The following is a 27,896-nucleotide window of genomic DNA, read 5'->3' on the forward strand; positions in this document are numbered from 1 at the left end:
GCCGTCCTTTCCGCTGCCGCTACTCAGGCAGCGACGTGGTCACTCGCGGGAATGCGCAGGCGAGCTGGGTCCTTGCTGAGGCGGTGGCGCGACGTGTGACGGCGCTGGGCCGCGCCCCGGGCCGCTGTCGGCGGGGCCGGTCACGATGATGCCTGGGGAGACCCCGCCGGCGGCGGGCGGGACCGCAGCGGCCGCGGCCTGCGCCAACTGCGGCCTCCTGCAGCAGGTACCGCCCCGCCGGGCCGCCCGCCCTGCGGGAGGCCGCGGTGACGGGGCGCTGTGAGGGGAGCAGCAGGGGCGAGCGTTGGCTGGGCGAGCTGGTGTCCCTGCGCTGTGCCTTGGAGGGGTCCGCGGGTGGGATCCTCGTATCCTCGTCAGTTTGCTGCGGTGCTGGGGGAAGCGGTGTTACCGGCTTAACGGAGCGTGAGCAGCAGGTCATGGAGGGGATTCTGCCCCTCTGCTGCGCTCTGGGGAGCCCCTCCTTGCAGTCCTGCTCCAGCTCTGGGGCAACAGCACAAGAGGGACGTGGAGCTGCTGGAGCGAGTCCAGAGGAGGCCACCTATGGAGCTGCTGCGAGGGCTGGAGCAGCTCTGCTCTGGAGCCAGGCTGAGAGAGCTGGGCTGGGTCAGCCTGGAGAAGAGAAGGCTCCTGAAGGGGAGACCTTAGAACAGCTCCAGTGCTTGTGGGGACCTTAGAACAGCTCCAGGAAACCTGGAGAGGGGCTTTGGGCAAGGGCCTGTAGGGACAGGACAAGGCGGAATGGCTTTAACCTGCCAGAGGGGAGATTGAGATGAGCTCTTAGGCAGAAGCTCTTCCCTGTGAGGGTGCTGAGGCGCTGGCACAGGGTGCCCAGAGAAGCTGTGGCTGCCCCATCCCTGGCAGTGTTCAAGGCCAGGTTGGACACAGGGGCTTGGAGCAACCTGCTCTAGTGGAAGGTGTCCCTGCCCGTGGCAGGGGGTTGGAACTGGATGAGCTTTAAGGTCCTTTCCAACCCAAACCAGTCTGTGATTCTATGATAATTCACCTCCTTTCTTCAGTGCTCCTAAGTGAGCATGCTATTTTATAGTATAAGACTTTGGGCAATGTTTGTTTCCTGTTTAAATGAGGTGAAAGGCCCTGCTGAGAGTTCAGAGGGTGAAGGAGGTCTTCGGACACAGAATGAGTATAGACTGAGAATCTGGGACATGTGCAGGTTCGGATGAGCCAGGTGCTGCTTATTGGTAATGTTCTGGCAAAGTTTAATTTGATTTTAAGAGAAAAAGTCATGGGGATTTTAGTTGGTAATTACCACGAAGTCTGAGGAGTGTTTATAGGAAAGCCTCATCTAAGCCTGCATGCTTTCTTGTGGAGCATTCTGTGTTCTCTGTATGTATTTGTTTGAATGTATTTATTGTGAGTTAGTAACTTCACTAAGAGAACTGAAGAAAAGGCACGTAATTGGGTTGTGTAGAACATTAGCAATGTATTATTTACACTGGAAATAATACTGGGCTTTGGGCTGAAACTTCTTTACCAACTTGAGACTCTTCCTTACAGAATATAAATGAATATGTAGCCGCATTAATTGCACTGAAGCAAAAAATGATTGATGGAGAGTAAGTACAATTGCACAAGTTTCTTTTCTTTTTATTGCTCTTAAGTTCTTAAAGCAATGCAGTAAATATGTTTTGTGGAATGTAGATATTTGTTAATGCACGAAACTAAATCCTCCTCAAAATGAAAGTAACTTCTTTGCAAAGAGGTCCTAAATCTAGACTGTAAGAATTTTTTAATTTGTGCCCTAAAATGTGTGTAATTGCAGTAAAACAGGGCTATTTATAACCTCTGATAGCTTATGTATGATTAGGAATACTAGCAGAAGCAGCTCTTTCAAGAGATGTATTTCATTTTATGTGTTGTAAAGGATAAAGTATGAAAACTAAAAGTTGAGCACATTTCACCAGAATTTAGTCTGAGCACTAAAACGTGAAATGCTGTTGGGATTAAATATGAGCATATGAAAAGTGAGGCCAAGCATCAGTCAGAACAGTGAGGTTCTAAAATGCTTCTCATAGTTTGCCTTCTCTTTTGTGATTGCTTCCACTTCTTCTCAATAACCATGATTGTATATAATAATACATCTTGATGTATTATGTATACCTCCATACTATGGCCTAATATCCTTGTTACATCTCCTAATTGTAACATTTTATTTCTCATGTTCCCCTTCCCAAACAGGTGTCAGTCTGGCTTTAGCCAGTCTTGCATTCTGGTTTCCAAAAAGTATTTAAGAGAGCCCTCACTGTCTTAACTGGGACCCTTGTCTTCAAAACTCCTTCATTCTGTGTCCATAGATTCCTTTTCCTACTTCCAAACTTTGTGTCCCTCTTCTCTCTGCCATTGTACACATATTTCCTGTGGGAATTACCTCTCCTTTAACTACTGGCAGCTCAGCCCCTTTCTTTTTTGCCTTACTTGATTACTCTCAACTGCTGCAGGTAATGCAGCCCTCTCTGTGCTGGGGTAACAGCCACAGTATTTCTCTTTCTTCTCTCTAGACCCATAACATTTGAGGGAAGGGGAGGATAACTCTCCTTGGTGCTGCCCTGTGGCCCACTGTACACCTTGGATCAGAGCAAGTGCTACCCTCTTATGGCTGCTAAGAGAATAGTGTAAAGATTAAAGCTTTCTAGGGTTTTTTGAACTACTTTTCTTACATTTATATGTTCTTTCCTAGGAGAACATAAGTTTGAGAACTAGGATATGATTTTGTGATTCTATGTATGTTTTTTTTATTGTACGTATATTATGTTCTTTACCTAAATAATGCTTTTCTGGTTGTTGGTTTGTTTTAAAACTGCAGATAGTTAATGGCTACAAATTCATGTAATTGCCAGTTGGTTGGTTTTTGGTTTTGTTTCTATTTTAAAGCAGCTTGATTTGAGGTTTGAATAGCTTAATGAAACAGAAAAGTTATATTGACTAGTATCAAAAATGCAAGTCAATCTTTCCTTTTGCTTTATAGATAAATACAGAAGGTGCAAGGTATCCTAAGATACGATTGTCAAAATCAAGTGAGAAAATGAGTAATATCTTCTTTTTTTTTTCCTTGCAGTCATTTGCTGACAGAGTATCAACAAAAATGCACTGATATCCTTTACTGTTAGTGTTCTTACAGAATTAGTATATCAACATTTCTTATAAGAGAGCTTGAGGTGTTTTACTTAAGGTTTAATTTAAGAGATGATGCTTCTAGTAAGAACAAGCTGAACAGGCTTTGTAAAGAAAGTGGGGCTTTGGAATTAAATGTATCCAATTAAGATCTGCCTGTGTCTAATATAAGACTTAATATTAATTATTGTAAATCTCTGTTGCTGAGTTCTGCAAGTCCTGTGTTTTTTTGGTGGAAGCCTTTATTGGATGTTTCCTTGCAAGAGGCGATTGGATTGAAATGTATTTAAGGACATTTGATAAACTGTTTTTATTGTCTGCCTTAACACAAGCTTACAGCTTCAGTTTGCTGAACGGTAAGTTTGGTTTAAGGTGTTTACTAAAGATTATATGTTCTCTGTGTCTTGGACAGTTTTAGGAGTCTGATACTGTGTAACAGCAAGGTTTAGGCTGAGCTTTTAATACAGTCATTTCTTCTACCGTGCTGCTTAGACCATAGTTAGCAAAGATACTCTTGATGAGGAGAGAAATCTGTCCTCCTGCAGTACCTGTGTGAAACTCTTGGCCCTGTGTTACATTAGAGTCTAAAGTCACGAAGGGGAGATACAGAGCTCATCTTCTGGTGGTGGTTAAATGTATTTGTGGTGGCCGTGTTTGTATGAAGCATTTTGTCTTAGAGTTGTGGCTGTGTGCTCTTTACTTGATTATAGAGGAAAAGGCAGCATATAATCTTTAAGGACTGCATCTTGCCTCCCAATCCAACAGTTGAACTCCTCTCTTATTTCACAGTGCTACCTGTATAGGGGCACTTATTCCTGGCCCTTCAGTGCAGGCAGCTGGGCAGTACTCCAGTGTGGCACATGCCATCTGTTCGCATCAAGCTTTAGGCTCAGTTTAATGTTTTTAAATCAGATCTTGGATTTCCTTTGAATGTAAAATCCTGGATGGAAAAATGAAAACACTCAGACTCTTAAAAGCCTTTGGGTATCTCTCACAGCATTTTTCCTTAGGGGAAGGCAAAATACTTATACTTGCCTGAAGAGTCAGAATGTTGAGTTTGAAAGCACCCATGGGTTTTGGTAACTTTCTTTTTAATTACATTTCCCGTTTCAGAGAGATCTCTGCTCTTCGTTGCCAAGTGGAGCAGATGCTACAGAAAATTCTGCCTCTGGAAAAGTGCCAGGAAGAATTGGGTTCCGTGAAAGCTGAGTTGGAAGAGAAAAAGGTGACTTGCACTTTCTGTGTTGAAAGGAATGTATGTATTTAATGCTTATCTTAACGAAGCAGGCTTTAATGAGCCCACTTGTTATTTCCAGCTCATTGTGACAGGCAGCTCTGGCTTTGGGTGAACTGAATCACATGGCAGGAGGTTTCAGACAGGCAAGAAGCTCAGTAGTTCCTATGATTTTTGATCAGATGATTTGCATTTTATTTCCCTATTTAGAAAGGAAGGAGATACATTCACATTCATTTGGTTTTCTGGTCTTAGATTACTGAACTCTATAACTTGTACTCCTAAAAAGGTGCAAAGAGAGTCTATGCAGAGTAGGATTTTGCTTTTGTTACTATTTTGAACATATGATTTTTCCACTGTTAGGTACTTGAGTTTATTCCTAATTTCTTTCCCATCTCTTAGCTGAGACATTGTCTGCAGAATAAGAGATTTTGACTGTTCAAATCACCTCAATATATGTATTTTCTAGACATTAATTACTATTTCTGCAAAAAATACCCCACTCTCTTTCTTGTTTTTTCATGCCAGTACAAGTTAGAATATTAACATCTGTTTTGTCACTGTGCCTAGTTTTTCTTCAATGTTAGAACTGGGTTTTGAATGCTGTTCCCTCAGCAAGCATTAGTAGCTGATGTCCTTACGGCTCTCTTTCAGAAAAAGCAGGGTTATATGTATGGTGTATAACAGTTGTGCTCTTGACTTCAGCTGTGAGCTCCTATCCAGATAGGTCTTGGAGGTACATATTCAAAAGATAAATACAGATTTATTTGGTATAACTTCTGCTTTTAAAGAAGAATAACCTGACTTTGCAGCTTATATGTTTTCTCAATGAATATACCTTTTTGGCTGTGCACTGTTTTCATTTGAATAGGTAAAGTTCTGCCATCTATTTTTCTGCCCCCAGTAATGGCATATTTTAACTGTGCTCTCTTTCTCCATAGAGTTCTCTTAAGATTTATCGGGAGAGTCAACTGGAATATGTTAAAATTAAAGAAGAAATAGTGAACAGTGATGCTGTGTGAGTGATACTGCTTTTTTTTCCCAACCTGTCTTTCCCCCTCTTACCTCTTCCAGAGCTTGGTCTTGTACCTTACCTAGTTACACATTCCATTCTAAAATTTCAATGCTTATGGAGAGAACATTCTTCATGAGTGATCAGTGGGCACTGGTAGCTTGTGTTTGTCAGGACAGAGTTCTCTACTTACTGCAGAAATTTCTGGAACTTTGTGTGTCTGGAATATTGGGATTTAGCAAAAGGAAAGAAGTGTTTACTTATTTCTTTAAATTATTTTCCAGTTCTGTGTATGTTTTATGTGTAAGGTAGGGTTGGAAATGCTGAGCTCAAAACTGTTCAGGATGCATCATTTTCTTGTTTTGGTTTGGCTTTAGTAAGCACCTGGTTATTCTGAAAAAAAAAGCTGTGGGATGTAAGTAATCAGGAAGGTTATTCGTGGTACCTCATTGCTTAGGTCTTACTGATTGTAAGCAAGGCTTAATTGTTTTGAGGAGGAAAACTAAGCTCTAAAACTAAGCATTACATCGTAGAAGCCAGTTTTCTTCAGTTGTGTTTGTAAACTCCAGTTGTAGCTGAAGGTATATTTATATTATGATCCAGTCCACCTGGATCAGTGGACTCACTCTCTTAAGACCAAACTTTACCTCTGTAACAGACACAGCTGTGTGAGAATGTCAACAACATGCCACTGATTTAAGGTTTCAACTGCAGGGATACACTGGTCTCACAGGTCCTGAGTGTAGGAAGTGTGTTTTCTCTGAAATAGGTGGATTTATTTGTTTTCCTGGGTTTTCATGCAACATAACTCTATACGAAAATGATGTATTAATGCTTCCTTTTTTACAGGAGAAAGAAACTGGAAACAAAAGTGAAGAAACTTGAAGGTACCTTCCTACATTGTTACCGTGCTGTTGTCCTACTCCATTTCTTGATTCCTTTTTTCCCAAAGAAGTAATTGCAACTTTCTAACTGAGGCCCCAGGGAGCAAGGCAGTGTAGTACTGTGGGTGGTGCTTAGTGTCTGAATTATATCAGCCCTCCTGCACAATGTTTTCTGTTGAGTATCTTGGGCACATGGTGTAAATGAAGTTGGAAGGAAACTTCTGGTCATGAAAACCTCAAAGGATGGAGTCTGCCCAGCCTGTCCAGGCAGCCTGATTCACTTCATGACTGTCTTCATGGTGAAAGAGCTTTTCCTTATAGCCAGTTGGAAACTGTCTTGTTTCAACTTATACCTGATGTCTCTCATCCTCCTACCATGCACCATTGAACATTTTCATTCCATCTTCTTGATACGTCCTTGTAGGTATACGAAAACTGTTCTGAGATCCTTTCTAAGGTGTTTGATGTTTTTTCCTCTCAAGCTAACTAAATCTAGTTCAACAAACCTGTTTTCATAGGGCGTGTGCTCCAGCATTCTAATAATCTTGGCAGAATTCTTCTAGTCATGTTTATAATCATATGTAAATATGTGGTGATACTGACCCATGTTTTCTGATTTTTTTTTTTTTTAAATATTCTGGAAATTGGCTTTTGGTTGGTTTGGTTTTAAGTAGAAATAAAGCACTTGCCTCATGGCACTGGGTTTTTCTTGTTTAGCTAGTAGAGGGTGGATATGCATAAAGCATTCTGCTACTTAACTTGCTCTGCTGTTAGTTGGCAAGGCAAATACGTTCATTCATGGCACACTTACGGCTGTGCTTGCCACAGTTTAAAGTACAATGAGCTGAGTGACTTGTATCTTAGTGTTAGAAAGCCCTCAAGTACTACTGTAAAGTACAGGTACTGGGTGTTGGTTTTGATGAGATTTTTGGAATTCCATTATGTGGCAGCAAGGTTTTTATGCCCTCTTGCCCCCAAAACCTCACATTCTGGCAGAGCTAGAACAAAACACTGTGAGATAGATTGCATCAGATCCAATTTGAGTGACTAGTTTATCTGGTTTGTTCTTTTCCATCTTTGTTAAATATCCCAAACCCTGTATTTTAACCTGGTATCTTTTGTCAGTCTGAAATTTTCCCATGATTGGTTTCTTCTCAACCTACCACCTGAGCTGCCTTTTTAATGCTCTTTCTTTTGATATGCTCTGTTCTGTGACCTGGTCTGACCAGCAGGCAACTTCCATCTCTTTTCTCTGCTGTCCATGTGTAAGTCGTGATGACTGAGTTTAAAGGTTGGACATGATGATCTTAAAGGTCTTCTCCAACCTAGTTGATTCTGTGATTCTGATCTCTTAGGAGCTCTCTCAAGTATCTCTCTTACTTGAGAATTTCCCTAGGAACCTCACACTCAATTCTCACCTGCCCTGTACTCTTTTATTTTCACTCATCTGCAGTCTTACCAGGTGCTTGTTAGACATTAAGAGATAAGGTACTCGTCTCTGTTTATTGATATTGAGTGCTATCTACATCTTTCTAATGCAGGTGGCTATGGGTGTTTTCATCTTTGAACCAGAGCCGTCTTTTTAAATAATAAACACCTGAAAAAAACACTGCCTAATTCTTAATTTTATTCCCTTTTTTCACTTGGTTTATATTATTCTACAGTACAGTATCATCTCAGTATGACCCACTCTTCATTCTTGCATGTCAGTGAGAAAGGTAATAAATGTATTTCAGTAGTTCAGAGCACTAATTGTGCAGTGGAAGATGACACATTGTATGCATAGGTTCTTGTCTTAATGAGCCAAAATATAACTTCAATAGCTTTGTATTTCACGCTGGTTTTTTTCCCCTGATAATTTGATTTGCAAACTGGTGACCAATACTAATTCAATTAGTTCTCTCTTATATTGTAGTTTCTAACTTAAATTTTGGTTCTCTTTCTTGAAGAGGCTGCAACAAAGCATACGCAGGACTTCAGACAACTGAAAACTGAGAAGAAGAGGCTTGAGAAGGAGCTAAAGAAGGCACAAGTAAGACTCTCCTGGTCTTTTGGATGAAGCTTCTTTTAGTATTGCTGGGGGAAAGAAGGAAGCAACTAGTAATAGAGATACTGAAATAGTAAAATTACATTTGTTAGGGATGTTGAGTAACTCACCATAGCAATTCACCTGAAGAGATAGACATTTTTCAACTGAAGCTTTGAAATGTTGATTTAGTTTTCATGCTAATTAAGAGTCAGTGCTCTACAAACTACGTATGGCCTGAAAAGTGATTTTTTTAAATTTCAACAGGGCAAACTTGATGGTGTACTTAAAGAGAAGTGCAGGAAAGGTAAGTGTTCACCTTTGACTGCCTTCAGATCTGTGTGTGGTATTGTTCCATTTGACCATTTCCTTTTTCCCCCCCTCTCCTCTTTTTAACAGTGAAGCATGCAGAGACCCAGAGTTCAAGCGAAGGTTTTACAAGAGATATAGACAAAGGTAAGATGTTTTGCAAGACTCTTCTCTGTTGTGGACCAACCATCATGAATTTATTACAGCTTCTTCTGGAGTTGCATTTTTGGGAACAGAGGATACTGACAGGCCATAGAATCACAGAATCATAGAAACAAGTAGGTTGGAAAAGACCTTTAAGCTCATCCAGTCCAACCGTTGCCCAGCACTGCCAAGGCCACCACTAACCCGTGTCACTGAGGGCCTCGTCTACACGGGGTGTGAACACTTGCAGGGACAGTGACTCCAGCACTGCCCTGGGCAGCCTGTTCCAATGCCTGAGCACCCTCTGGGGAAGGAATTGTTCCTCAGCTCCAGCCTAAACCTCCCCTGGTGCAGCTTGAGGCCATTTCCTCTTGTCCTGTCGCTTGTTCCTTGGGAGCAGAGACCGACCCCACCTCACTGCAAGCTCCTGTCAGGCAGTTGTAGAGAGTGAAGGTAGATGTAGAGAGCAGATGTGGTTGATACAAGCATTTTACACTGATGGAGAACTGATGTAATAGGTGACTATTTTCAGTTCTGCAGTAAGGAAAATATTTGATTCATTAAAATGACTAGTCTACTTCATGTATATGTGAAGTCAATTGACCTGCAATTATAAACCAGAATGCAAACACTGAGAAAAATACAAGCAATTCCATTGTCTTTGAAGCTTATTGAAATCATAAAGGAAGCATGCAGAGCAAAAGACACAAGACAAGTGGGTAATCTGTTAAAATTTCTGTGAGGCTCTGTAAATCAAATGGAAATTCAGGATGTATAGTTGTTTCTTATCCTATTGACTTTTTCCCTATTTACCTGAAATACCTGCTGCAGATTATCTGGATCTAACTGTAATGGAGCAAACTCCTCCTAAACTTGCTCTAAAGTACTGAGGCCAAACTTCGAGCAAATTTATTTGTTGCTTTTTTTTTGCAGTCTTCTAAAATACTTGGGTTTAGGATTTTAGTATTTTAAATACTTGTTTAAAAATTCTGAAGGCAATTTTCAGGTAAAAGAACTTCCCTGTTCTATTTCTTGCTTTGCAGTATTTGCATATAAAATTTCTTACCAAAATTAAACTTCTCTGAAAAAGGTACATCTTGTCAGTTCTTGTGTGTCTTGGCATATTTTTACTGCCTTTTGGATTGTACTAAACTGGTACCCAATGTCATCCTTCAATTTTTAATAGTGACAAAATGATAAAATTAAGATCTGAGCTCTAAGATGAGCTTCAAATAGCAGCAAGGCTTTATGAGTAATGAGAAATTGTTAGTGTTCATAGCTGTCATGCAAAATTTGGCAGGTTTTCCCCTGATGTGCTGAGGTTATTTTAATACATCTCTTTATGAAGTAGTAGCAGTTTGCTGTGGCCTTTGACTTACGGAATTGCACAAACCTGATAGTTCCTGATTGTTGGATCTGATGATAGTTTTGGCGTAAATAGGTGAGGTGCTTGTATATTTTGTTGAGTTTTTGATCCGTTTCTCCCTCTCCACCTGCCCTTCTGGTTCTGGAACAAGGTGGTTTGGCATCACCCAGCAATGGTGCTGTTAGGACTCCAAATGATGTTGTGGCCTAATAATTAATTCAGATACATTTAATGTGCTGTTACTCCATGGTAAGACTAAGATGAGTTACTACTGAGTGGGCATAAAGAAAGAATGTGATATAAATACTTTCTTCCTAAAAGATTTCCTTCCCCATTTATGTTCATGTCACCTCAGTTGTTTTAGGAAGCTGTTTAATTTCACTAATTAATGCTACATTCAAATCTGCTTTTACATTTTACTCTTGGGACTGCTACAACTTTTTGCCACCCTCACTATAGAAAGGAACAGCTAAAGCATTCGGTAACTGTTCCTTCAGTCTGCTGTGTGGCTATAGCCAGTACAGGACCCATTCCCTCAGTGGTATCTAACATGCCTCTTTCTCTGAAGCTAAAATGCCCCTGTGTCCTTTGTCTTAATTTTTGTTGTGGGTATTTTGTTGTGGGCATGTCTGTGTGAAAATAAGCACAAATTCTGAGCTCAGTGTCCTCAATTCATAAACGTATATATTTCAACAGAAAAAATAAAGCTCTTGTTAGAAGAACTCTGGAGGTGCATTGACAGTGCAACAGGAAAAAGAAAGAATCAGGAAAACGGTCCTGTCTTGGGTGAGATGACATGCAAAGTCTTGAAACTTTCTTGAAGTTGTCTCATGTTCTGACCAACAATTGATACATTTTTTCAGCTTCTATTCAGGATAATGCATGGCCTGAAAAAAGGAGACGGACTGGTACAGAAGGTGGGTTCCAGTAAACGTGAATTTATTAATATGCAAGTGCATCAATTTAGTCTTACTGGGATATCATCAGGTTGGGTGCTGTCTGCATAACACTTTTTGACAAGCTTAAATACTTTCCATGGTGATTACCTGGTCAAGTGTGATTAGGATATTAGGAAATAATAGCAAATATGACTTTGAACAGCCAAGTAAAGTGGAATGCTCTTCTGTTGTGATCTGCTGTTGCAATTGAGAAATCAAGTTCTTTTACTATCAGCTGCTTTGACTATTTCTAAGAAGTGAGAACTCGCCTCTCATGTTAATGCCTTAATTATTACATCACTATAAACTCTGCAGTATATAATGTGAATTATGGGCTGCAAGCACTCTTTCCAGCCTGAAACACATGGTAACATAGTTTTATTGGAAAATGTAAGAAGCTGTTACAGCCATTTTCTTAATTCATACCTGCCTGAATAATAGATGACAATGCATTAATTCTCATATTTGTGATAAACAAAATGTATAATTTGGTGATAGCTTTCATTTTGTAACAGTTTAATAACGAAAAATAATGTGAGTAGTTATCCACCTTCACAGCAAACTTCAACTGCTTTAACCTCAGATAATAGATGTAATTTTCTTTCTGCTCTCAAGAGTAATAGATGCCCTGAAACTGCATTAGTATTTCTGTAGTTGCCTCTCCAGAGTGTGCTTATTAATCTTTCATTTTTCTGTTCTTTTCTCTACCACTTTGGTTTTCTATAATTCAGGCTGTAGAGATACTGCCTGGGATAAGTATCCTGCCTTAGTAAGAGCTTTGAGGGTGAACTGTTGCCCTGTCTCCCCACCCTGTTAAGTCTACCAGTATAGATCCCAATGAATCTAGTATCAGACTGTGCTCCAGTGGAATCTTGCTGCTAAAATAGCTGTAAAACTGGTATAGTTGACGTTATCTTGCTTTGTCTTAGTGATTCAAACTCCTTTGTGCGTAGGTATGTTGTGGGGTTTTTAAGAGTACAGCTTTAAGTCACATCATTAAAGACAAAATCTTGTAAGATTAGACTCAGTATTGAAATGTAAAGAACAAACATGTTAAAAGCCTATGCATATTACATCATAAAACTAGGCATATAGCTAAGAACTCCCTAACTGTGTTTGTAACTGGCCTGCAAGCTGGCTTAAAGCTGCAGGTTACTTTAAGCCGAGAATTGCAGCCTGAGCAGGGAATGTCACTGAATGCTTGTCCTGCTTTTCCTGAACATCACTTACTGGGCTAAAACTGAATTAAACCATTGAGCTGTATGGACCTTCAGTCCTACTTGGTATGGCTCTTCCTGATAAGAAAAATTGGGAAGAATCATCTTAATGATCCAAGTCAGAAAGTGGTTTAGGGGGAGCTCTTTGCACATACATACAGCTTTTTCATGAAAAAAAATTGTGGATAACAGCATCTGAACTCGTAGGGAAAATATTTCTGAAAGTGACATTAAATGCTTCTTATTACTAATCTATGGGAGCATCACTTGAAAAGATGCTAATGCATTCTTATTACTATCATGTAGTATTTCTGTAGAGAAAATTGAAGGGGAAAAAAATTCTTAACAACATTTTTGTGTTTTAGAAACTGTGCAAATCCACCAAAAGATCAGGAAGTGTGATGGGAAAATGCTGCCTTGGTGTTCTTCACTGGAAAGTCCTGGAAAGCAAACTCCTGTAACAGCCATGCACCTTCAAGCGAGTCCTGAGCCCTTTGGAGGTGACTGCATTGAGAACTGGACTACTGAAGAATGTTTGCACAGTGATGAGGATAAAACTGTAGATATGGTGCTACAGACAGATGAGGCACACAGCAGTTCAGACTTCTCTGATCAGGAGCAAAAGGGCCCAGGGGGAAATTTGATGGATATATTGGATTGGGTCAGGCCTCTCCCTGCTCTGCTTTCTCCAGTACAGCTTTCACCACCACCAACAGAGGTGAGTTTCAGGATGTGTCTGACTTGGAACTAATTTGGTTGTCTAATTACTGCAAAAATGATTTGATATTCCTGGGCTTTTTTATTTTTTGAGTATCAGTATTACTCACCCATGCACTGAAAGAGCTTCTGTGTGAGTGTTTAGATCCATATGGATAGTTTTTACCTTCTAGCATGCTGCATGTGGAAGGGGGCAAAACATACTTTTCAGAAGTATATTTAAAACAAAGTCACACTTGTCTCAACTGCTGTCATTTCCCAGTGTTGCAGACTTACAATCCCAACTCCTGTTGGATAGAAGTGTGGTTTTCATAGCAAAATTCCACATCTTGAAAGTCAAGAGGAACTACTCAAATATTGTTTTCCAGTACTCTTAGAATGCAAGTGGGTAGGTAAAGAAGCCTCTGACTTTTCAGAGAGGTACTTTCCATGTGATATGACAAACAGTGATTGAGAAGGATGTAATTCTGTTCATCAGCTTTAATCTCTCAAAACCACTGCATGTCAGGGCCACCAGTGTATTTGTTTAGAGAAGTAGATCTTAAAGCTGGTACCAGGCTTTGGAATATTAACTTTGTATTTTTCATTAAAGGATGTATTGTTTGGAGAAGACACAAGTTCCAGCGACGAAGAAATTGATTGCAGTGCTTCTGCAGTGGAAGATATTTTACAAGAAGACCAAATTCATCCTCAGAGTTGTAATGCATTCAGCTTCGATGAGGAGTGTAACAGTCAGAGCAAATCACATGAGCATGGTCTTGATGCAGAAATCTCACATAACCTGAGTTGGAATGAAAACGATGTTCCTATCAGTCCAAAGATGTCAAGCAAGGAGCAGAGAGATGCTGAAGCTGCTACTTTAATTGCAAACATGAAAACTAACAACAATTGTTTGGAGCAGAATTCTGAGAACATGGAAACTGAAGAGAGAAAACTAACTGAAGTGACAGCACATGAACTGGCAGCCATCAAAGAACAGAAAGGAGATAGTGAGGACATGCACAGTGAAGAGCGAGGTTCTCCAGCTGATTTTATGTTACAGAGTTTCAAGCCTCAGACTCGGATGGAAAAATGTAGTGAGGTAGAGCAAACAGAGGAGAATGTAACCTTAATCAGAGCTGTTGATGATGAGGGTGCACATGAAAAGCATGGTGAATTAATGAAAGCAGAAAGAGATGGATTATCAGGGGAGAAAGGAACTCCCAGGGCAGTATGTGTTCCCCAAAACGTTACTCATTTGCCATCTGAGCAGTGCATTGTGCTTCAAAGAGAAGATTCTGAGGAGAAATCTGATGTGTTGATACAGAATGAAATGGTTGAAAATGAATCAAAAAATGTAACTGAAGTAACTAATATGGCAAGTGATGTAGGGGAAAACATAGAAGTGAAAATTGGAGAGGAAATAACAGCTGCAGTACAGATGAAAGGACCCTGTGCAGAGGCAAACAGTGAGGCAGAGCTCTCTGAAAATGTAGTGTCTGATTCCAGTAGTTCAAAATCCGTCTGTGAAGCTGAGTGTCCTAAAGACCTGATGATACAGCATGATGGAGAGGGAATAATTATGGAGACTGAGGCAGACACTGGAGCTGAAGAGAGCTCTGCACACTCTCAGTGCTGTGAAATAAAACATGGCAGTGAAGAGATACTGGAGAAACAGTGTGTGCAAACAGTAAAAGATGAAGCAGACAGAGAATGTGATCCAGAGACTGTTAAAGTCTCCAGACATCACTTACCTGTATCTGCTGTTGAAGGAATCAGAAATGTATTGTCTGTGGATGAGATGGACAAAGATGTATGTGTGGAGAGGACTGCTTTGTCAGCCTTTCCAAAAGATGGTGAGCAGCTCAAAACTGAAGACAAGAATATAACCAGACCTGAGACCTCTGAACTAGCCATGAAATTCAACAGAGAAGGTGTTCCAGAAACAGCTGAATCATCAGAGCTACTCCAAAGAGCAGAAAATGAGAAATCAGTAGATACGAAGGAGGGGGGATATTTAGAAGGCAAACCACACCAGGAAGATGATGGTAGGAATTTATCAGAAGGGAAGTCAGACTTGGAAGGTACACTTGCACTGTCGAACACAGCATGTGTTCCTGGTGCAGAAAGCAGTGTAGCCAAGTGTGAATCCTCTGTGTTAGATTTTACAGAAATAAAAGGTGAAATAAACCTACCTGAAAACTTGTGTAGTGCATTAGAACACGGGTTGTCCAAAACTCAAAACTGTGGAGTGTTTGAATCTCAAGAGACTGAAATCAAAGTTAGTCCAGAAGATTTCGGAGAGGGAAGCAGCGAGCTGTTAGAAAGAGTGGATACCACTGAATCTGTCTTAGCAGAAAGTAATCTTCCTTCTGAGGCACCGTTTGCAAAACCTCTGAATCAGCTCTTGGGTACTGAAAATGTTAAATGTGATGACACAAAAGGGGAAGTAAATAAACAAAGCAAGGAATTGGTGACTGAGACTTCTTCCAGTTCATTCCACTGGGAAGGGAATGTTGTGAAGACAAATAATGTTTCAGAGATCATCTGCCAGCCTGCTTCAGAAATGGATTTTAATAGTGGCTTGGCTTTGTCTACTCAAGGGGACTTGGAGATGGGCTGTGTAAATACTCCTGATTCTCCTGTGCAAGTGGGAGCTGGCTTGGGATCCACAACGCCTCCTGATCTCAATTTTGATCTTCAGAAAGTTGACAGTTTTGTTGAAACTAATGTCACAGAAAAGGCTGCTGCTTCTTCCCATACATGGGAAAACACTGGAGATAAAAATTGTGTTACGGATAGTGCATGTAAGTGTTCTTCAGAAAGCTTGGAAGAGGGTGCTGAGATCCTGTCTGCTGAAAAAGACAACATGTGCAAAGAACTGGACTGCCCTGAGAGGGAATACATACACAGAAATGAAGTGAAGATGCCAGATGAGAAGGAACAGACAGTAGATAAAGAATCTCCGGCCTCTGTTAAATCACAGCTCCTGCATGCAAACTCTTCTAGTAAGAGTACTTTTCCTCCTCAAAAGTTTGATTGTCAAGAATCAGGATGCAGGACTTCTACACAGGAGGTTACAACAGACCCTTCTAGAACTGGTTCACTAACAGCGGGAGGGGAAAGCAAAGAATTGAATGGTTTTGAGGCATCTGGGGAAAGTGCCTTAAAAATGTCTAAAACTGATTTTGATAGGCCAGAACAGAGCAGTGAATCTGAAGAGAAAGACTGTTCTATACAGAAACTTAGAGATGTGAAATGTTCTGAATGTGTTCCCGTGTTCAGAGAGGAACCCAGAGCTTCCGGAGGGGTTGCAGGGGGTGAGACTGTTGACACTGATTACCAAGTATCTGAACTTCATTCATCAAGAAATACTTTGACAGTTAGTGAGCTAAAAGCAGACACTGTGGTGGATATGGATGCACACTGTGAAACAAACAGCTCTCCAGATACCTTAAATGAGTTGTCAAATGTGGCTGGGGAGGGTTATCCTAAAGACTTGGCCTCCTGGACAAAAGAGCCTGTATTAGTAACCTCTGACAGTACTGAGGGTGCCAATGAATGTGTGGTAGACTCTAACAGAGCTGAATGCATCAGCGACAGTGAGGGAGGTCTGTTAAAAACTGAGACATCAAAAGAAAGCCCTGTGATGCCAAATGCTTCAGAAAATGGATTACCAGTGTCCCAGATATTAACCAGGTTCTCAGAAACAGTAAACCCCAGTAAATTAAATACAAGAATGTTAGCACTTGGCAATTTCCTAGAAGAAAATGATGCTGAAAAATGTCAGTCAAAGGTGGAGCAAAATCACAGTGTTGATACGGGGGTCTCAGTATTTGAAGAATATAATCACACTGCTTGCAACATAGGAGGAAACAACACTGATGTTATCCTAGATGGTAGCAGTAGAAAAAATAAATTTGTCGAGTGTCTTCCAGATCCAGCCCTGTCTGATGTAGAGTGCAATTGTCACAAAGTTAGGCAGCCTTCTGAGCCACAAAACCCAGTATTTGAGAAGCTGTGTATGCTGAAGTCAGAGTCTTGTGTGGATGATGCTCTCGAAAAGAGCAAGAAGTTGATGTGTAAAGAGCAAGAACCATCTGAAATCTTGACTGCTTCAACCAAGGCAGCAGCCCAAACCATGCATGCCAAGGTATCAAAGAGGCTGTCTCAAGGTAAAAGGAAAACAAAGACTCTCAAAGTCACTCGGGCAGTTCTTGCAAATGCTGATACTTCTGTGCCAAAAAAATGCTCACCCGAGACTATAAATAAAATTAGGCAAGAGATAGGTCCCCCTCTGCCCCCCTTGCTCCTGCCTTTGATGGCTACTCCTCCAAAAGCTGCATGTACCGTGTCCCCAGCAATGTCTTCTACTGGTCGATCCTCTTTGCTTTCCCCTCTCGATGACCTAATATCGCCACTACGTGAAACTCCCATTCCTCCTCTCATGTCCCCATTAACAGATACGCCACCAGTAAAATCTGCTCTTTTATTTTCTCCTCCCTCACCCTCAGAAATGGCAGTAGGTCGAAGGATTCGCTCCTCACCTCTGAAATTCTGTACTTCCATTCCAAAGCACGCGCTTCCCGTCCCGGGAAGGTTTCCTCTCTTTGCAGCTGATGGTGCTGCTCCAGCTCCCCCTCAGGAGAACTCAGTGAAGATACTGGACACCATGTACCCAGAGCTGTCTGCAAGGGCAAGGACACTAAACATCCTCAAAGGCAATATACACCTTAACCGATGTGCTTTTTCAGAGAGCCAAAGTTTGCCAGGACCTGTGGCTCAAATCGGTGGGTTCAAAGCAATTGCATCTACATCAACTGCTTTTGTTAAAACTGGGGGCAATTTGAAGTTTGATAGTAGCAAAGACCAAGAGAAAGATGGGCAAAATCAGCAACTGTTTTCAAGCTCATCAGATCATCTTGGAAAACGGACCCTATTGCCAGTGTCTATGCCAAGAAGCGCAAAGAGACTGAGGCTGGACAGTGAACCACCAAAGCTGGAGCCCGACGAGATTGCTGCTATGGGAAACACTAAAAATACAACCTCTGAAACGCAGGAGGCTTTGCATGAGAAAAGCTCTGAAACCAGTGACTCAGCACATGGTTCCAGGTCAGAACCATCACTACCAGTAAAGGCGGCTATTGATACTGACTGCCAGGAAGTTTCTTTGGCATTGAAGAGAATTGCCGAGTCCTGTTTTGACTTGTTACCAGTTATTAAAGGTCACGTGTATGTTGGCAATATCTCAAAGATTCCAGTGATGAGAGATGAAGAGAAAGAAGTTGTCTATGAATTCGGTGTAAAAAACAAGGTAAGTAGCATGATTTTTGTATTTTAATAATAATTTCTGTGCAGATGAAAAGAGTATGAGTATGTAGTATTTGAATTCTCAATTTTCAGGCAATCTGCAGTGCCAAAGTGTAGTCTTGAAAGGTTACCAGACATCTAAACTTGTAAAACTTAAGAAAACATACAACTTCACGAGCAATTACTGTTCAGTGGCATCCAAGATGCAAAACTGCATTTGTAAATACGTTTGCTTTTCATATGTATGCATAAACTGCTTTATTTTTGCAGCATTTTTTGTAGTGGATAGCATTAACAATTGTAGAAGGAGTTCCTCTAGAAGTGTAAGCTTCAGTTACCTGTATACTGCATTGTATATACAATAGTGACATTCTTTCATTCCATCTTTACCTTTATTATTCTACATCACATTGCTCAAATGAATTTCATTGGGAAAACCTTTCATTGGTTTGTTTCTCAGAACTTGCTTAGCATCAGTGTTTAAAAAAATTCACTTTAATTGCCATTTTTCTCATAGATAATTTGTAGTCTGCACTAGAGCAATTCACCAAGTGGTGCAGCCTTCTGCCCTGTTTCAGTTCTTGAATGTAATTAAGTTCTCCACAGAAGCTGCTACCAAGTTCTCAGGTCATCTTTGTCAGGAGTTGCCAAATCTGGTAACTTCATAGAAGCAAGGCTGCAGCAGCTTTATGTTTCCAGGTCCAGCCTATAGCAAGGCTGAGTACGTATTCCTAATAGACACACATGGGCACAGTATGTGCCTAATCTTGTTCCCTTCTCTGGTCGATCAGGGTGAAAACCTGTTAGTGGAAAATACGTGCATATATACATAGAGACAGTATGGATGCCTCCACTAGCTAAGAGACACTCGGTATACCCAGTAGGTGACTTCTGTTCTCCCCTCTTGTCTCATGCACTGACAGACTTACAGACCCAGAAGCACACACACATCTCCCCAGTAGCTGGTCCAGACCTATGGTCTTACCTGCATCTGACCCTCAGACCCCTGATCTTTCAGGTAGCTGGCTTGGACCTTCTGGTTCCTCACGAAGCCAACACTCAGACTCCCCGGTGTCTGCAGGTACCCATTCCAAACCTGTGGCCTCTCCAGCACCTGGCCCCTGAGCCTCTCATTCTACTCCCCACTTCTGGCTGTCCCGCTAAATGTCCCGTAGTAAGTCTTGCACAATCCCAGTATTCTTCCTTACATCTCGCATTGAGTTCCACAACAGTAACACCCCCTCTCCACCTCTGCGGTGTGTAAGGGATGTGGGGAGAGACTCTGCTGTTGATTAAATACTAAGTCTCACATCTGGACAATGGGCTGTTTGTCCTCTGGGAGTAGCCACGTCAGGGTGTTCCATCTGCTCTTACTAGGTTATTGGGGTTCCTCTACCTGTCATTATTCCTCTCCTCACTTTTTGTTTAAGGAAGATAGCTTTTAATCACATAACTAAACAATTTAAAGAGTAGTAGTCCCATTCTGCATCTGTGTAAGGCATGTTTAATTCTGGGAAGTTGCTCCTCACTTTTTTTCTTCTACTGGTTGCATCTGATGTACTTTTCTGCATTCTTATGTGTATGCAAACAGTATTCTTGCAAGTAAGACAGTAATCCTTTTTACTTGTCATACCACTGTAATGTTATCAAATATTCTCAAATATATCATAGCCAAACAATATTTTTTGTGCCTTACAGCAGTTAGCAGTGTCCTTGCTGCATGTTATTCTCAATAAACTCAAGGCTCAGAAGAATGCCACAAATTACAGTTTCAATCAGGCTCTGTGTCGAGTCTATACAGGAATTTGTCGACAGCTGGGAGACCTGGAAAGAGCTCGCCTTTTCTGCTATAGCCTGCTTAAAGAAGGTATGGTATGGCTCAGTGCTCTTGTATCTTCCATACGCTGTGTGTCTTTGTGTAGACTTCCAGAATGATTAGGTTTGTAAAAAGCAACCAACAAAAATCTTGTGAAAGACATTTTCCTTAGAGCTTTTTTTCTATAGGGTATAGACTGTTCTAGAAGAAATATCCCATCTCACAGTTCCTCCACATCTGTGTCTTAGTTTGGTGATGACCTTGGCTCTTAGTTGTCTACTCATTTTTCCAAGGAAATATTTTATTTAGGATTCTCTGTGCTTTCATTTTTGCCCCACCATCTCCAAAATAATAATATGATTCCAGAGAATTCTGTATTTTTTTGCTTAGTAATATTTGGGTTCTTGGGTATTTTTTCCTTATGTAATCTCAGACTGAGATGTACTAGTCTGACTCCCCTTCCCTGGGCTGCAGCTGTTACATGACTTCTGTGCCCTTTTTCCTAGTTACCTTGCTGAAGGATGTACTAGCTTTTAATGCCTGAGTATAATAGGTTTTTGTTTATAAATGTTAAAACTTACTTTGTTCTCTCTTTTTGTTTCCCCCTTAGGCTTTCCAGACTCAGAAAAATTGATTTTATTTATCACAAATGTCTGGTCTGACATATTCATCTTCCAAGGTGCAATTAGCAAAGCTATGCAATTAGTTGTCAGGCAGAGGGCAAGCGAGGAGATGCTGGCCTGCTTGAGTGCTTATCTCAGCTGGGAACAGGTAACATCTCCTTTCATTGTCAATATCAGCTTCTGTCTGCACTGGTTGTTTTAATCAACTCAAGCAGCTTACTTCTGAAGAAGGGTATGAAGATACCCCTTGAATCTCCCATGGAGTCTGTGCAACTGCATAGCTAATGTTGCTTCAGGCCTTTTTTTTTGTGGTTGTCTATACCCTAGTAGAACACGACAGTTGTTCTTAATTTCCATATTAAATACTCATCTCTCTATTAAACATTAAAAGTAAAGATTGTTTTTAAACTTTGACTGGAGTGTTCTCAGTCAAGGGCATACTGTCCTTTATGAACTGTGGCTTTGATGTTCTTGAGGTAGTTTTCTTAGTATGTGTTTGGCTTGTCTGTCTTTCATTGTTCTCTGTGTAATAGGTAATTATTTACACACTATTTATCACAGTTAATTTCAAGGTGACCCTGTCTCTTTTTACTTACGATCCTTCTGTAAAGAAAAGACGAAATACCCTTTTATCACCAAACAACATCAGCCAATGAATTTCATAAGCTTTTTGCATGATCTGTACAAAATTGCAGTGATGGCAGAAGAAGGATGAGCAATGTCAAGGACCAAAGGACTTCTGAGATTTTACTTCAAGCCATTGAGCCCTTCAGCTAGTAATTTAATTTCTGTCAGTTTTCAGCAGGCACATATTACCATCCTGAAAGGGGTATTGCAAAGAGGAAAAATCATGACACACTTGATATCAGTAGGAGCAAACTTATATCATGCAGAGGTACTCCAGCCAGAGGTACTTTGCTTCTGGAGGAAGAGTTTGTGTAACAGGCTTGTTTGCTTGAAGGCTAGGGCCCTAGCAGTTTTGAAAACTCCCTATTAGTGCCAAGCTTGCTTCGTGGAAGTGCTGTAGTTCTGTAAGTATCAAGTGAGCAAAATAATCTGGACTGATAGCTCATCTATTCCCTAACCTAACATGTGCTCCACAACTGCCCTGGGGACTGCAGCTAGGCTTACTGCTGTCAGCATAGCCTTTAGGTGGTGTACCCACTGGAAAAAGCATGATGATTTTGTGGGTTTTTTTAGATCTCTGAATTTAATATAGTACCACTGGAATTGTGGCCCCTATAAACCTCCTGATTTGGTGCAGGTTTACAGTGGGGCATGAATTTGTACATGTTTCCTTTTTGATTAAATCCCAGTTGTGTTGTAGGATTAAGCTCTGCCATTCAGAGTAATGCTGTACTGCAGTCCCTGTTTAGCAAAGGATGTATATTCTCCATTCTGTTAGGTTCCAGTTTTCAATCTCATGCCAATAGAGATGCATAAAAGTATGTCTCAGTAAATGTTCCAGGAAATACTAATTCAGTGCACTTACACTCCCTACCTTTATGGATCTCTATGAAATATGAGTGCTGCTGTATCTGGGTAGAAGGACCTCAGGAATCCCTATATTGGTGATAGCAGATGACATCATGCTGTCTGTAAGATTTTTTTTACTTGGGTGGAAATACAAGGACAAATTTCAAGTGGATTGTGATCGACAGTCTGTTATACATATAATTTTATGAGAAGGTTATTCTACTTAGGAAAGTAAAGCTCATGTAGAATGGGTATTTATTTCTCAAAGTATGCCATTTTAGTGACTTGTATTACTGCAGAACTTGCCAGTGCTGTGAGCTTTTGTACTGAGCATGTTTATGTGATAAGTCGAGACTTTTTTCTTACTAATTCAGATACTCAGAGGATGCTTGGTTTGAAATTTCCTTGCTTGTCTTATCTATTGAATTAGCAGAATTGTTTCACATGGCACGTTTTAGTAGTTATTACTACCTCAGCTACTGAAAGTTGTTGCTTTGAAATTAGCTCCTAATGAACAATAAACAGTAACAAATTCCAGCATCAGCAAATCATTTTAAAAACCCCAAAACATACAAAGTGAGCAGGATTACTCTAGTCTTTCTTCCATTGGAAGACACTCTTCTGACCTTAAAGCTTCACTGAGAGAAACAAAAAATCCCCAAATTGAAGGAGGAGTGAGGAGAGTGGGTGTAGGGTTTGTGGGTTTGTTGTTTGGGGTTTTTTTCCCCCCTCAAACTCTCCTTTTGGTAAAAGCATCAAGAAAAATACCATGTACTTGAAAATTTTGGTTTATGTACTGGTTTTGTTTGTGTTAAGTCAAACCCAAAGTTGAACTGATGGTATAAAGATGCTGTGGACAGTTAGAATCAAATATATGTAAAGAGTTTGGTTCTGGGTTGGTAACTTTTCATGCATTAAGATAATCGCCTTCTAAAATTCCAGAGTTCCTCTTTAGATGCTGGGTTTATGGTCTCAAACCTGCTTTTAGAAATGCAGTCATGTCCAAAAGTAGAATTTCAACCAAGTGAGCAATATGGAGAAGATCTGAGTGAAGATGCTTGGCAGTATATCTTTGCTATTGATCTACTCTGCTCTCACCTGAAGTGGGACTGGACACATGACAATGTTATAAGGTATTGTGGCAAGCAGCTCTTTCAAATGTTTTCCTGTGTAGGTTTTTTGTGGTTGGTTTTGGTGGTGGGCTTTTTTTTTCCCCAAATTTGAGACATTATGACTTAATTACATTATGAGTTAATAGGTACTTGAAAATGAAGGTGGTTTAACCTAATGAAACCTAGGCTACTGCATTTGTGTTCCTTGTTTTAAGATAGAACGAGTGATTAATGAGGAAATGATAGGATTTTATGGTATTGGTGCAAGAAATTAGCCCTGTTTGAACCATTCTAATAAAGAACTGTTTCTAAAATAGCTACATGTGGACAATTGGGAAAGATTTTCAGATGGATTGTTTGTCAACGAAGTAAAATGATTGACTCTCTTCCTCTGAACTTAATTGTTGAATTATCTCCCCCCCCTCCCCATCACTAAGAAAATGAGGGTGGAACTTCGGATGTGTAGCACTCCTTCAGTGCTGCAAGTGAAATGTAACCATAGCCATTAGCATACTATCCTGATTTCAGTCTGATTTTAATTCTAAAATCATTATAATACTTAGATTTGACATCTTGAATTTTCTTTGAACTCTATAATGCAGTGCATGGACTGCCACCATACTTAGCTTGGTCTGAAAGACTTCATTTTTATACCTACGCTGATCTTTGATACCTGCACTGATCTGACAGCTCCGTGTTTTCCATGTAAAGGTTCCACAACCTAGCAGAATCTCCAAAGATATGGCATTTGTTTAACTATGATTAATCACTGAGTATAAAGTAAACTTAAAGAGCTCACAATCATCAAGTCTTTTATACAAGTTCCATGCTTTAAAATTGTAAAGAAGTTATTTTTACTGAGATACTTTTAAAATGAATACAAATTAGCGTCAGTGAAAGGTCTGGCAGTTTAACTAAAGCCATACAGAGTCGATTGTGTGGAGTTGGGCTGATAATAGGTAACTAGGTCTATTAGCATCATTTCGAGGATGAAAAAAAGTCTTAGGTCCTTTCAGGTTTAAAAACAAGAATCAGATCCTACCTGTAACATGCAAACTGTGAATTTTCAGTCATACAAAAAGCTTGCATAACATCCTAGTATGACATTTGAAAGTAACATGATTTCATATATATATATATATATATGAAGTCAATAGAGTAAGTTCTTGACTTCAGGTAGTGATGCAGGTGTTGCAGGGAAATGGGTAGAAGATGAACAGGAATGCAATTCAGAACAGGCATGATTCCTTCGGAAAGTTAGCTTTGATATTTTGGGTTTAAAACCTTTAAATTACTCAGATTTGTGGATACTTGGAATATTTTGAGTTCCCCTAGAACGTGAATTAAAAATGCAGGTGGAGCTTTGGAAATAGATGGTAAATAGAAGAACCATTTGCATTCATTATTGTATGAATATTGTACCACCCCGTCATGCAGTATCAGATTACCACATTCATTTGCCTTTCACAGCAAAGTGCTTTGGCCTTCTATGGATAAATGGATAAAGAAGAGAAAGGGGCCTGAAACTGCTCAATCCGTTTCTGATAGTGTTACAGGACTGATCCTCAGGCTCATTGGTAAGTAATCGAAATTCTTGGTTGAACATCTGCTTTGTGTAAGTATGTCTTTTGCAAGTGTCAGCCTGCCTCAAAAGTGAATTGAAGTGTTTGGACATTTTTTTGGATCTTGATTTTAAGTTTTTCTTTTTCACATTTTTCAACAATTTTCACCTTAAAAAAAGTTTACAATCCTTTGCAGTTATTTTCTGTTTGTCAGCCTGTGCAAAGCAAGTACTTGAGTTTCTCTGATGTCACTTTGATTTCACAATAAAAAATACCAACATGCTCTATGTATTTAAAATGAAATCATCTGTAACTACATATACTTTATAGCAAAGTGTATAAAATAAGGTTTTGTTTGCAACATAATATGTCTTCTTGCAATTTTAAGTTAGATTCATTTATTTAGGATCTAGATGGCATTCAGGTAAATAGATAAACTTTGGGTTCCAATAGATATTTTCCGTATGTGTAGGCTATAGAATATTGTTTGTCAAAGAGAAACTGCATTCCTTGAGTTTTACACTTACAAACTGTAAACCTGTAGGAGTTCAATCTGATGGAAAATGCCTTGGGGTCTTTAGTCACAAAAGGAATAGGACAGCTGTTGTTCCCAAGACAGCATGGTAACAAGAGTGAATTTTTGTAATTGAAATTTGCTTTTTCTGTGGATATTTCAACAATCCGTCAGTCTAAAAATTAGGTTGACTGAATGTGAGGTACGAAGTAACCTTTCTTCTTCTTTCAGGTCGATTGGGTCAGATAGGTTTGAAGGAAGGATGTCTTGCTGCGGTGAAGAATATTAGTTCTGTAATTGGACTGTTTGTACAGCAGGCAAAAGAGGAAGGTAATGTTTATTTAGCGGAACTTCAGTGTAACATCTGCAATGCGAAGCTTTGCCAGTGTAAACAAGGACACACACAGATTGAGACACATATGCCAAAGCAGCTTGCTTGTGCAGTTGTATGTTAAGTGCATAGCAGGACAAAGCTCTCAGTTTGAGTCCCTTTCTCTTCTGAAGTTAATGAAACATGTATGTTCATAATGAAACATGTTACCTTCTGTTTAGACAGTGAACAAGTCTGAGATAGTTTCAGCCACCTTGGAATTGCACAGCTTCATGTAACAGCATGTAAGCTGCCTCAGAGAACTTGAAGAGTGATCTTAACTTGAGCAGTGATACCAAATTTGTTACCTGAGCAGCTCATGCAGAAGCTTGCTATTAGCAAGAGTGTTGTATTGAGAGAGGATTGCCAGAGAGTCAAAATTCCTGAGTAAGAAAAAGCAAGGCAGTTAGGGCAACAGAGATCTATATTGCTAAGTTATTCCAGAGGTTAAGTACATTTTGCAGTGAAGCATTGGTTGATGTTAGGGAGCTGTTTTGAACCACTTGTATGGCTTCCTTGCAGTCTCAAGTTCTTCCAAGTGGTAAATGTCTGTTTTACACTGTGTAAAATCTGACTGTTTTCACAAAAGTCTGATCACCCTTAACTAGAGTAAAATCAGTAGATGCTCACATCTTTTATGCCCTTTGAATACTGAAAACTGCTGAGTTCAGGAAACTGGGAATTGCTAGTATGAAATGAGATGTTAAGGAATTTGTGTGCAGGTTATCATCTTGCTACTTTCTGGGTTTACATCCCAATTGTTGATGTGTTTTAATTCCAATTCTTGAACTCATCTTTAGATTCACATTTCCCAGGAACATTAATTGCAAATCAAAGTTTCAATAAACTTGCTTTGTGTTAACTTTTTGCAGGTGTTCCCTGGGGTGTGCAGCTGGCAGCCATATATTCACTATGTGACTTGGGTTCAAGCAATCCAGAAGGTATTGTAGAGGCCATCCACGCTTGGAGAGCAACAGTTCTTGACAACATCCCTTTTGCTGTCACAAGCGGCATAGCTGAAATCACTTCTCTGTGTAAAACGGAGCTAAATTAAAATCTAGGGAAGTGGACTGAACTAAAGGAAGAAGTGCCTTATTTTACTAAGCAGTAGTTGGTCCCAGTTAAAAACAGTATGTGGCGTGGTCCTTTTTTATTATGATTGTTTTAACAGAATGTCTGATCACCCAAAGCAAGCTCAAGTATTTTATTTGGGTTTTCCGTTTGAGGGAAGAGTTGTAAAAAAATAGATAAAAACACTTGCTTTTCCTAATTACTGATCAGTAATCTGAAAACCAGTGTGTCTCTGAGATATATCTGGTTTGATGTCAATAAAGATTACTAATAGTTTGTTATTTTACTTCCATCAATTTGGAGCATGGGCTATTTGACACAACAGAAGATTGATCCTGGCTGAAAACCTGGCTCTGTTATTTTGTACTGTATTTATAAAGTGACTGTTCAGATAGCAGAACTTTGCCCAGATTCTGCTTTAATTCTCTTGAGTAGCCTCATAAGCTTAATTTAAAATACTTGTGTAAGAAAGATAGGAATTGACTTTTTGTGTAACAATCATGTATAGAGTAACAGAGATACTATATCTCTGAACCTGTATATATGGTATTCTGATAATGTGTCTCACATTTGATATTGTTCCACTTGAGGAATTTTCTGTATGTAAATAGAAAGTTGGTTCAAAAAAAGTTCACATTTCTAATAATAGCTTCACTACACCCTGTGTATTTTGTATCTTTCGTAATAAAAGAAGCAAACACCACTGTGTTCTTGTTGGCCTTCTTAAATTGCACAGAATGAACTGTTGTTTCTGGATTATATAAGTACTATTTTAGGGGCAGGAGGAAGTGACCTGTGAGGTCATTTCACTGAATGAACTGCCCATAACACGGGAGTGGTTTCTCTAGGCCAGTCTTCAGCTGATCTCTGTGACGTGCCAAGGGTCTGGGAGCAGCACAGCTGGAGAATAACCTCTCCAGACAGTATTGCTCTTCCTGGCGGTATGTAGACACACAGTTGTTTCTTTTGTTCTTTAATTTCCTTCATCATGCCTGTATCAAAACACAGCATCAGGGCACTGTGAGCAGCATCGCTAGAGTATTTAAACATCAAGCGAAAGGCAATT

The 27,896-nt window shown here is 40.1% G+C and overlaps 1 protein-coding gene across 9 annotated transcripts; it reads left to right on the top strand.

The window, feature by feature from the left end:
- ICE1 (interactor of little elongation complex ELL subunit 1) lies at window positions 1–27,533 on the top strand. Of its 9 annotated transcripts, none has more exons than XR_003992024.1 (20): window positions 1–226; window positions 1,537–1,595; window positions 3,095–3,129; window positions 3,488–3,506; window positions 4,264–4,375; window positions 5,326–5,402; window positions 6,246–6,283; window positions 8,230–8,312; window positions 8,574–8,613; window positions 8,706–8,762; window positions 10,822–10,911; window positions 10,989–11,042; window positions 12,646–12,998; window positions 13,590–18,290; window positions 19,985–20,153; window positions 20,713–20,873; window positions 23,157–23,334; window positions 24,784–24,890; window positions 25,621–25,719; window positions 26,632–27,533. XR_003992024.1 is itself a non-coding variant. In XM_030490553.1 (20 exons), the coding sequence occupies exons 1-20, from the start codon at window positions 146–148 to the stop codon at window positions 26,811–26,813; spliced, it is 6,708 nt and encodes a 2,235-aa protein (XP_030346413.1). In that variant the 5' UTR covers window positions 1–145; the 3' UTR covers window positions 26,814–27,533. The 9 variants fall into 9 exon arrangements, 8 of the variants coding, with proteins under 8 accessions (XP_030346413.1, XP_030346437.1, XP_030346430.1 ...); XM_030490553.1 differs by having other exon boundaries at window positions 23,144–23,334; XM_030490570.1 differs by lacking the exon at window positions 1–226 and adding an exon at window positions 1,681–1,757 and having other exon boundaries at window positions 1,022–1,595; window positions 23,144–23,334.
- The last annotated feature ends 363 nt before the right edge of the window (window positions 27,534–27,896 follow it).

The sequence above is a fragment of the Strigops habroptila genome, chromosome 1, assembly GCF_004027225.2.
Source record: "Strigops habroptila isolate Jane chromosome 1, bStrHab1.2.pri, whole genome shotgun sequence".
NCBI classification, from domain to species: domain Eukaryota; kingdom Metazoa; phylum Chordata; class Aves; order Psittaciformes; family Psittacidae; genus Strigops; species Strigops habroptila.

What these genes read in the sequence shown, in the direction of transcription:
- ICE1 (XM_030490553.1), top strand. Translation starts at nt 146, where the DNA reads ATGATGCCTGGGGAGACCCCGCCGGCGGCGGGCGGGACCGCAGCGGCC. An exon ending in ATAGTGAACAGTGATGCTGT is followed by an intron (nt 5,403 to 6,245) that starts GTGAGTGATACT and finishes CCTTTTTTACAG; the next exon opens with GAGAAAGAAACTGGAAACAA. An exon ending in GAGACGGACTGGTACAGAAG is followed by an intron (nt 11,043 to 12,645) that starts GTGGGTTCCAGT and finishes TTTGTGTTTTAG; the next exon opens with AAACTGTGCAAATCCACCAA.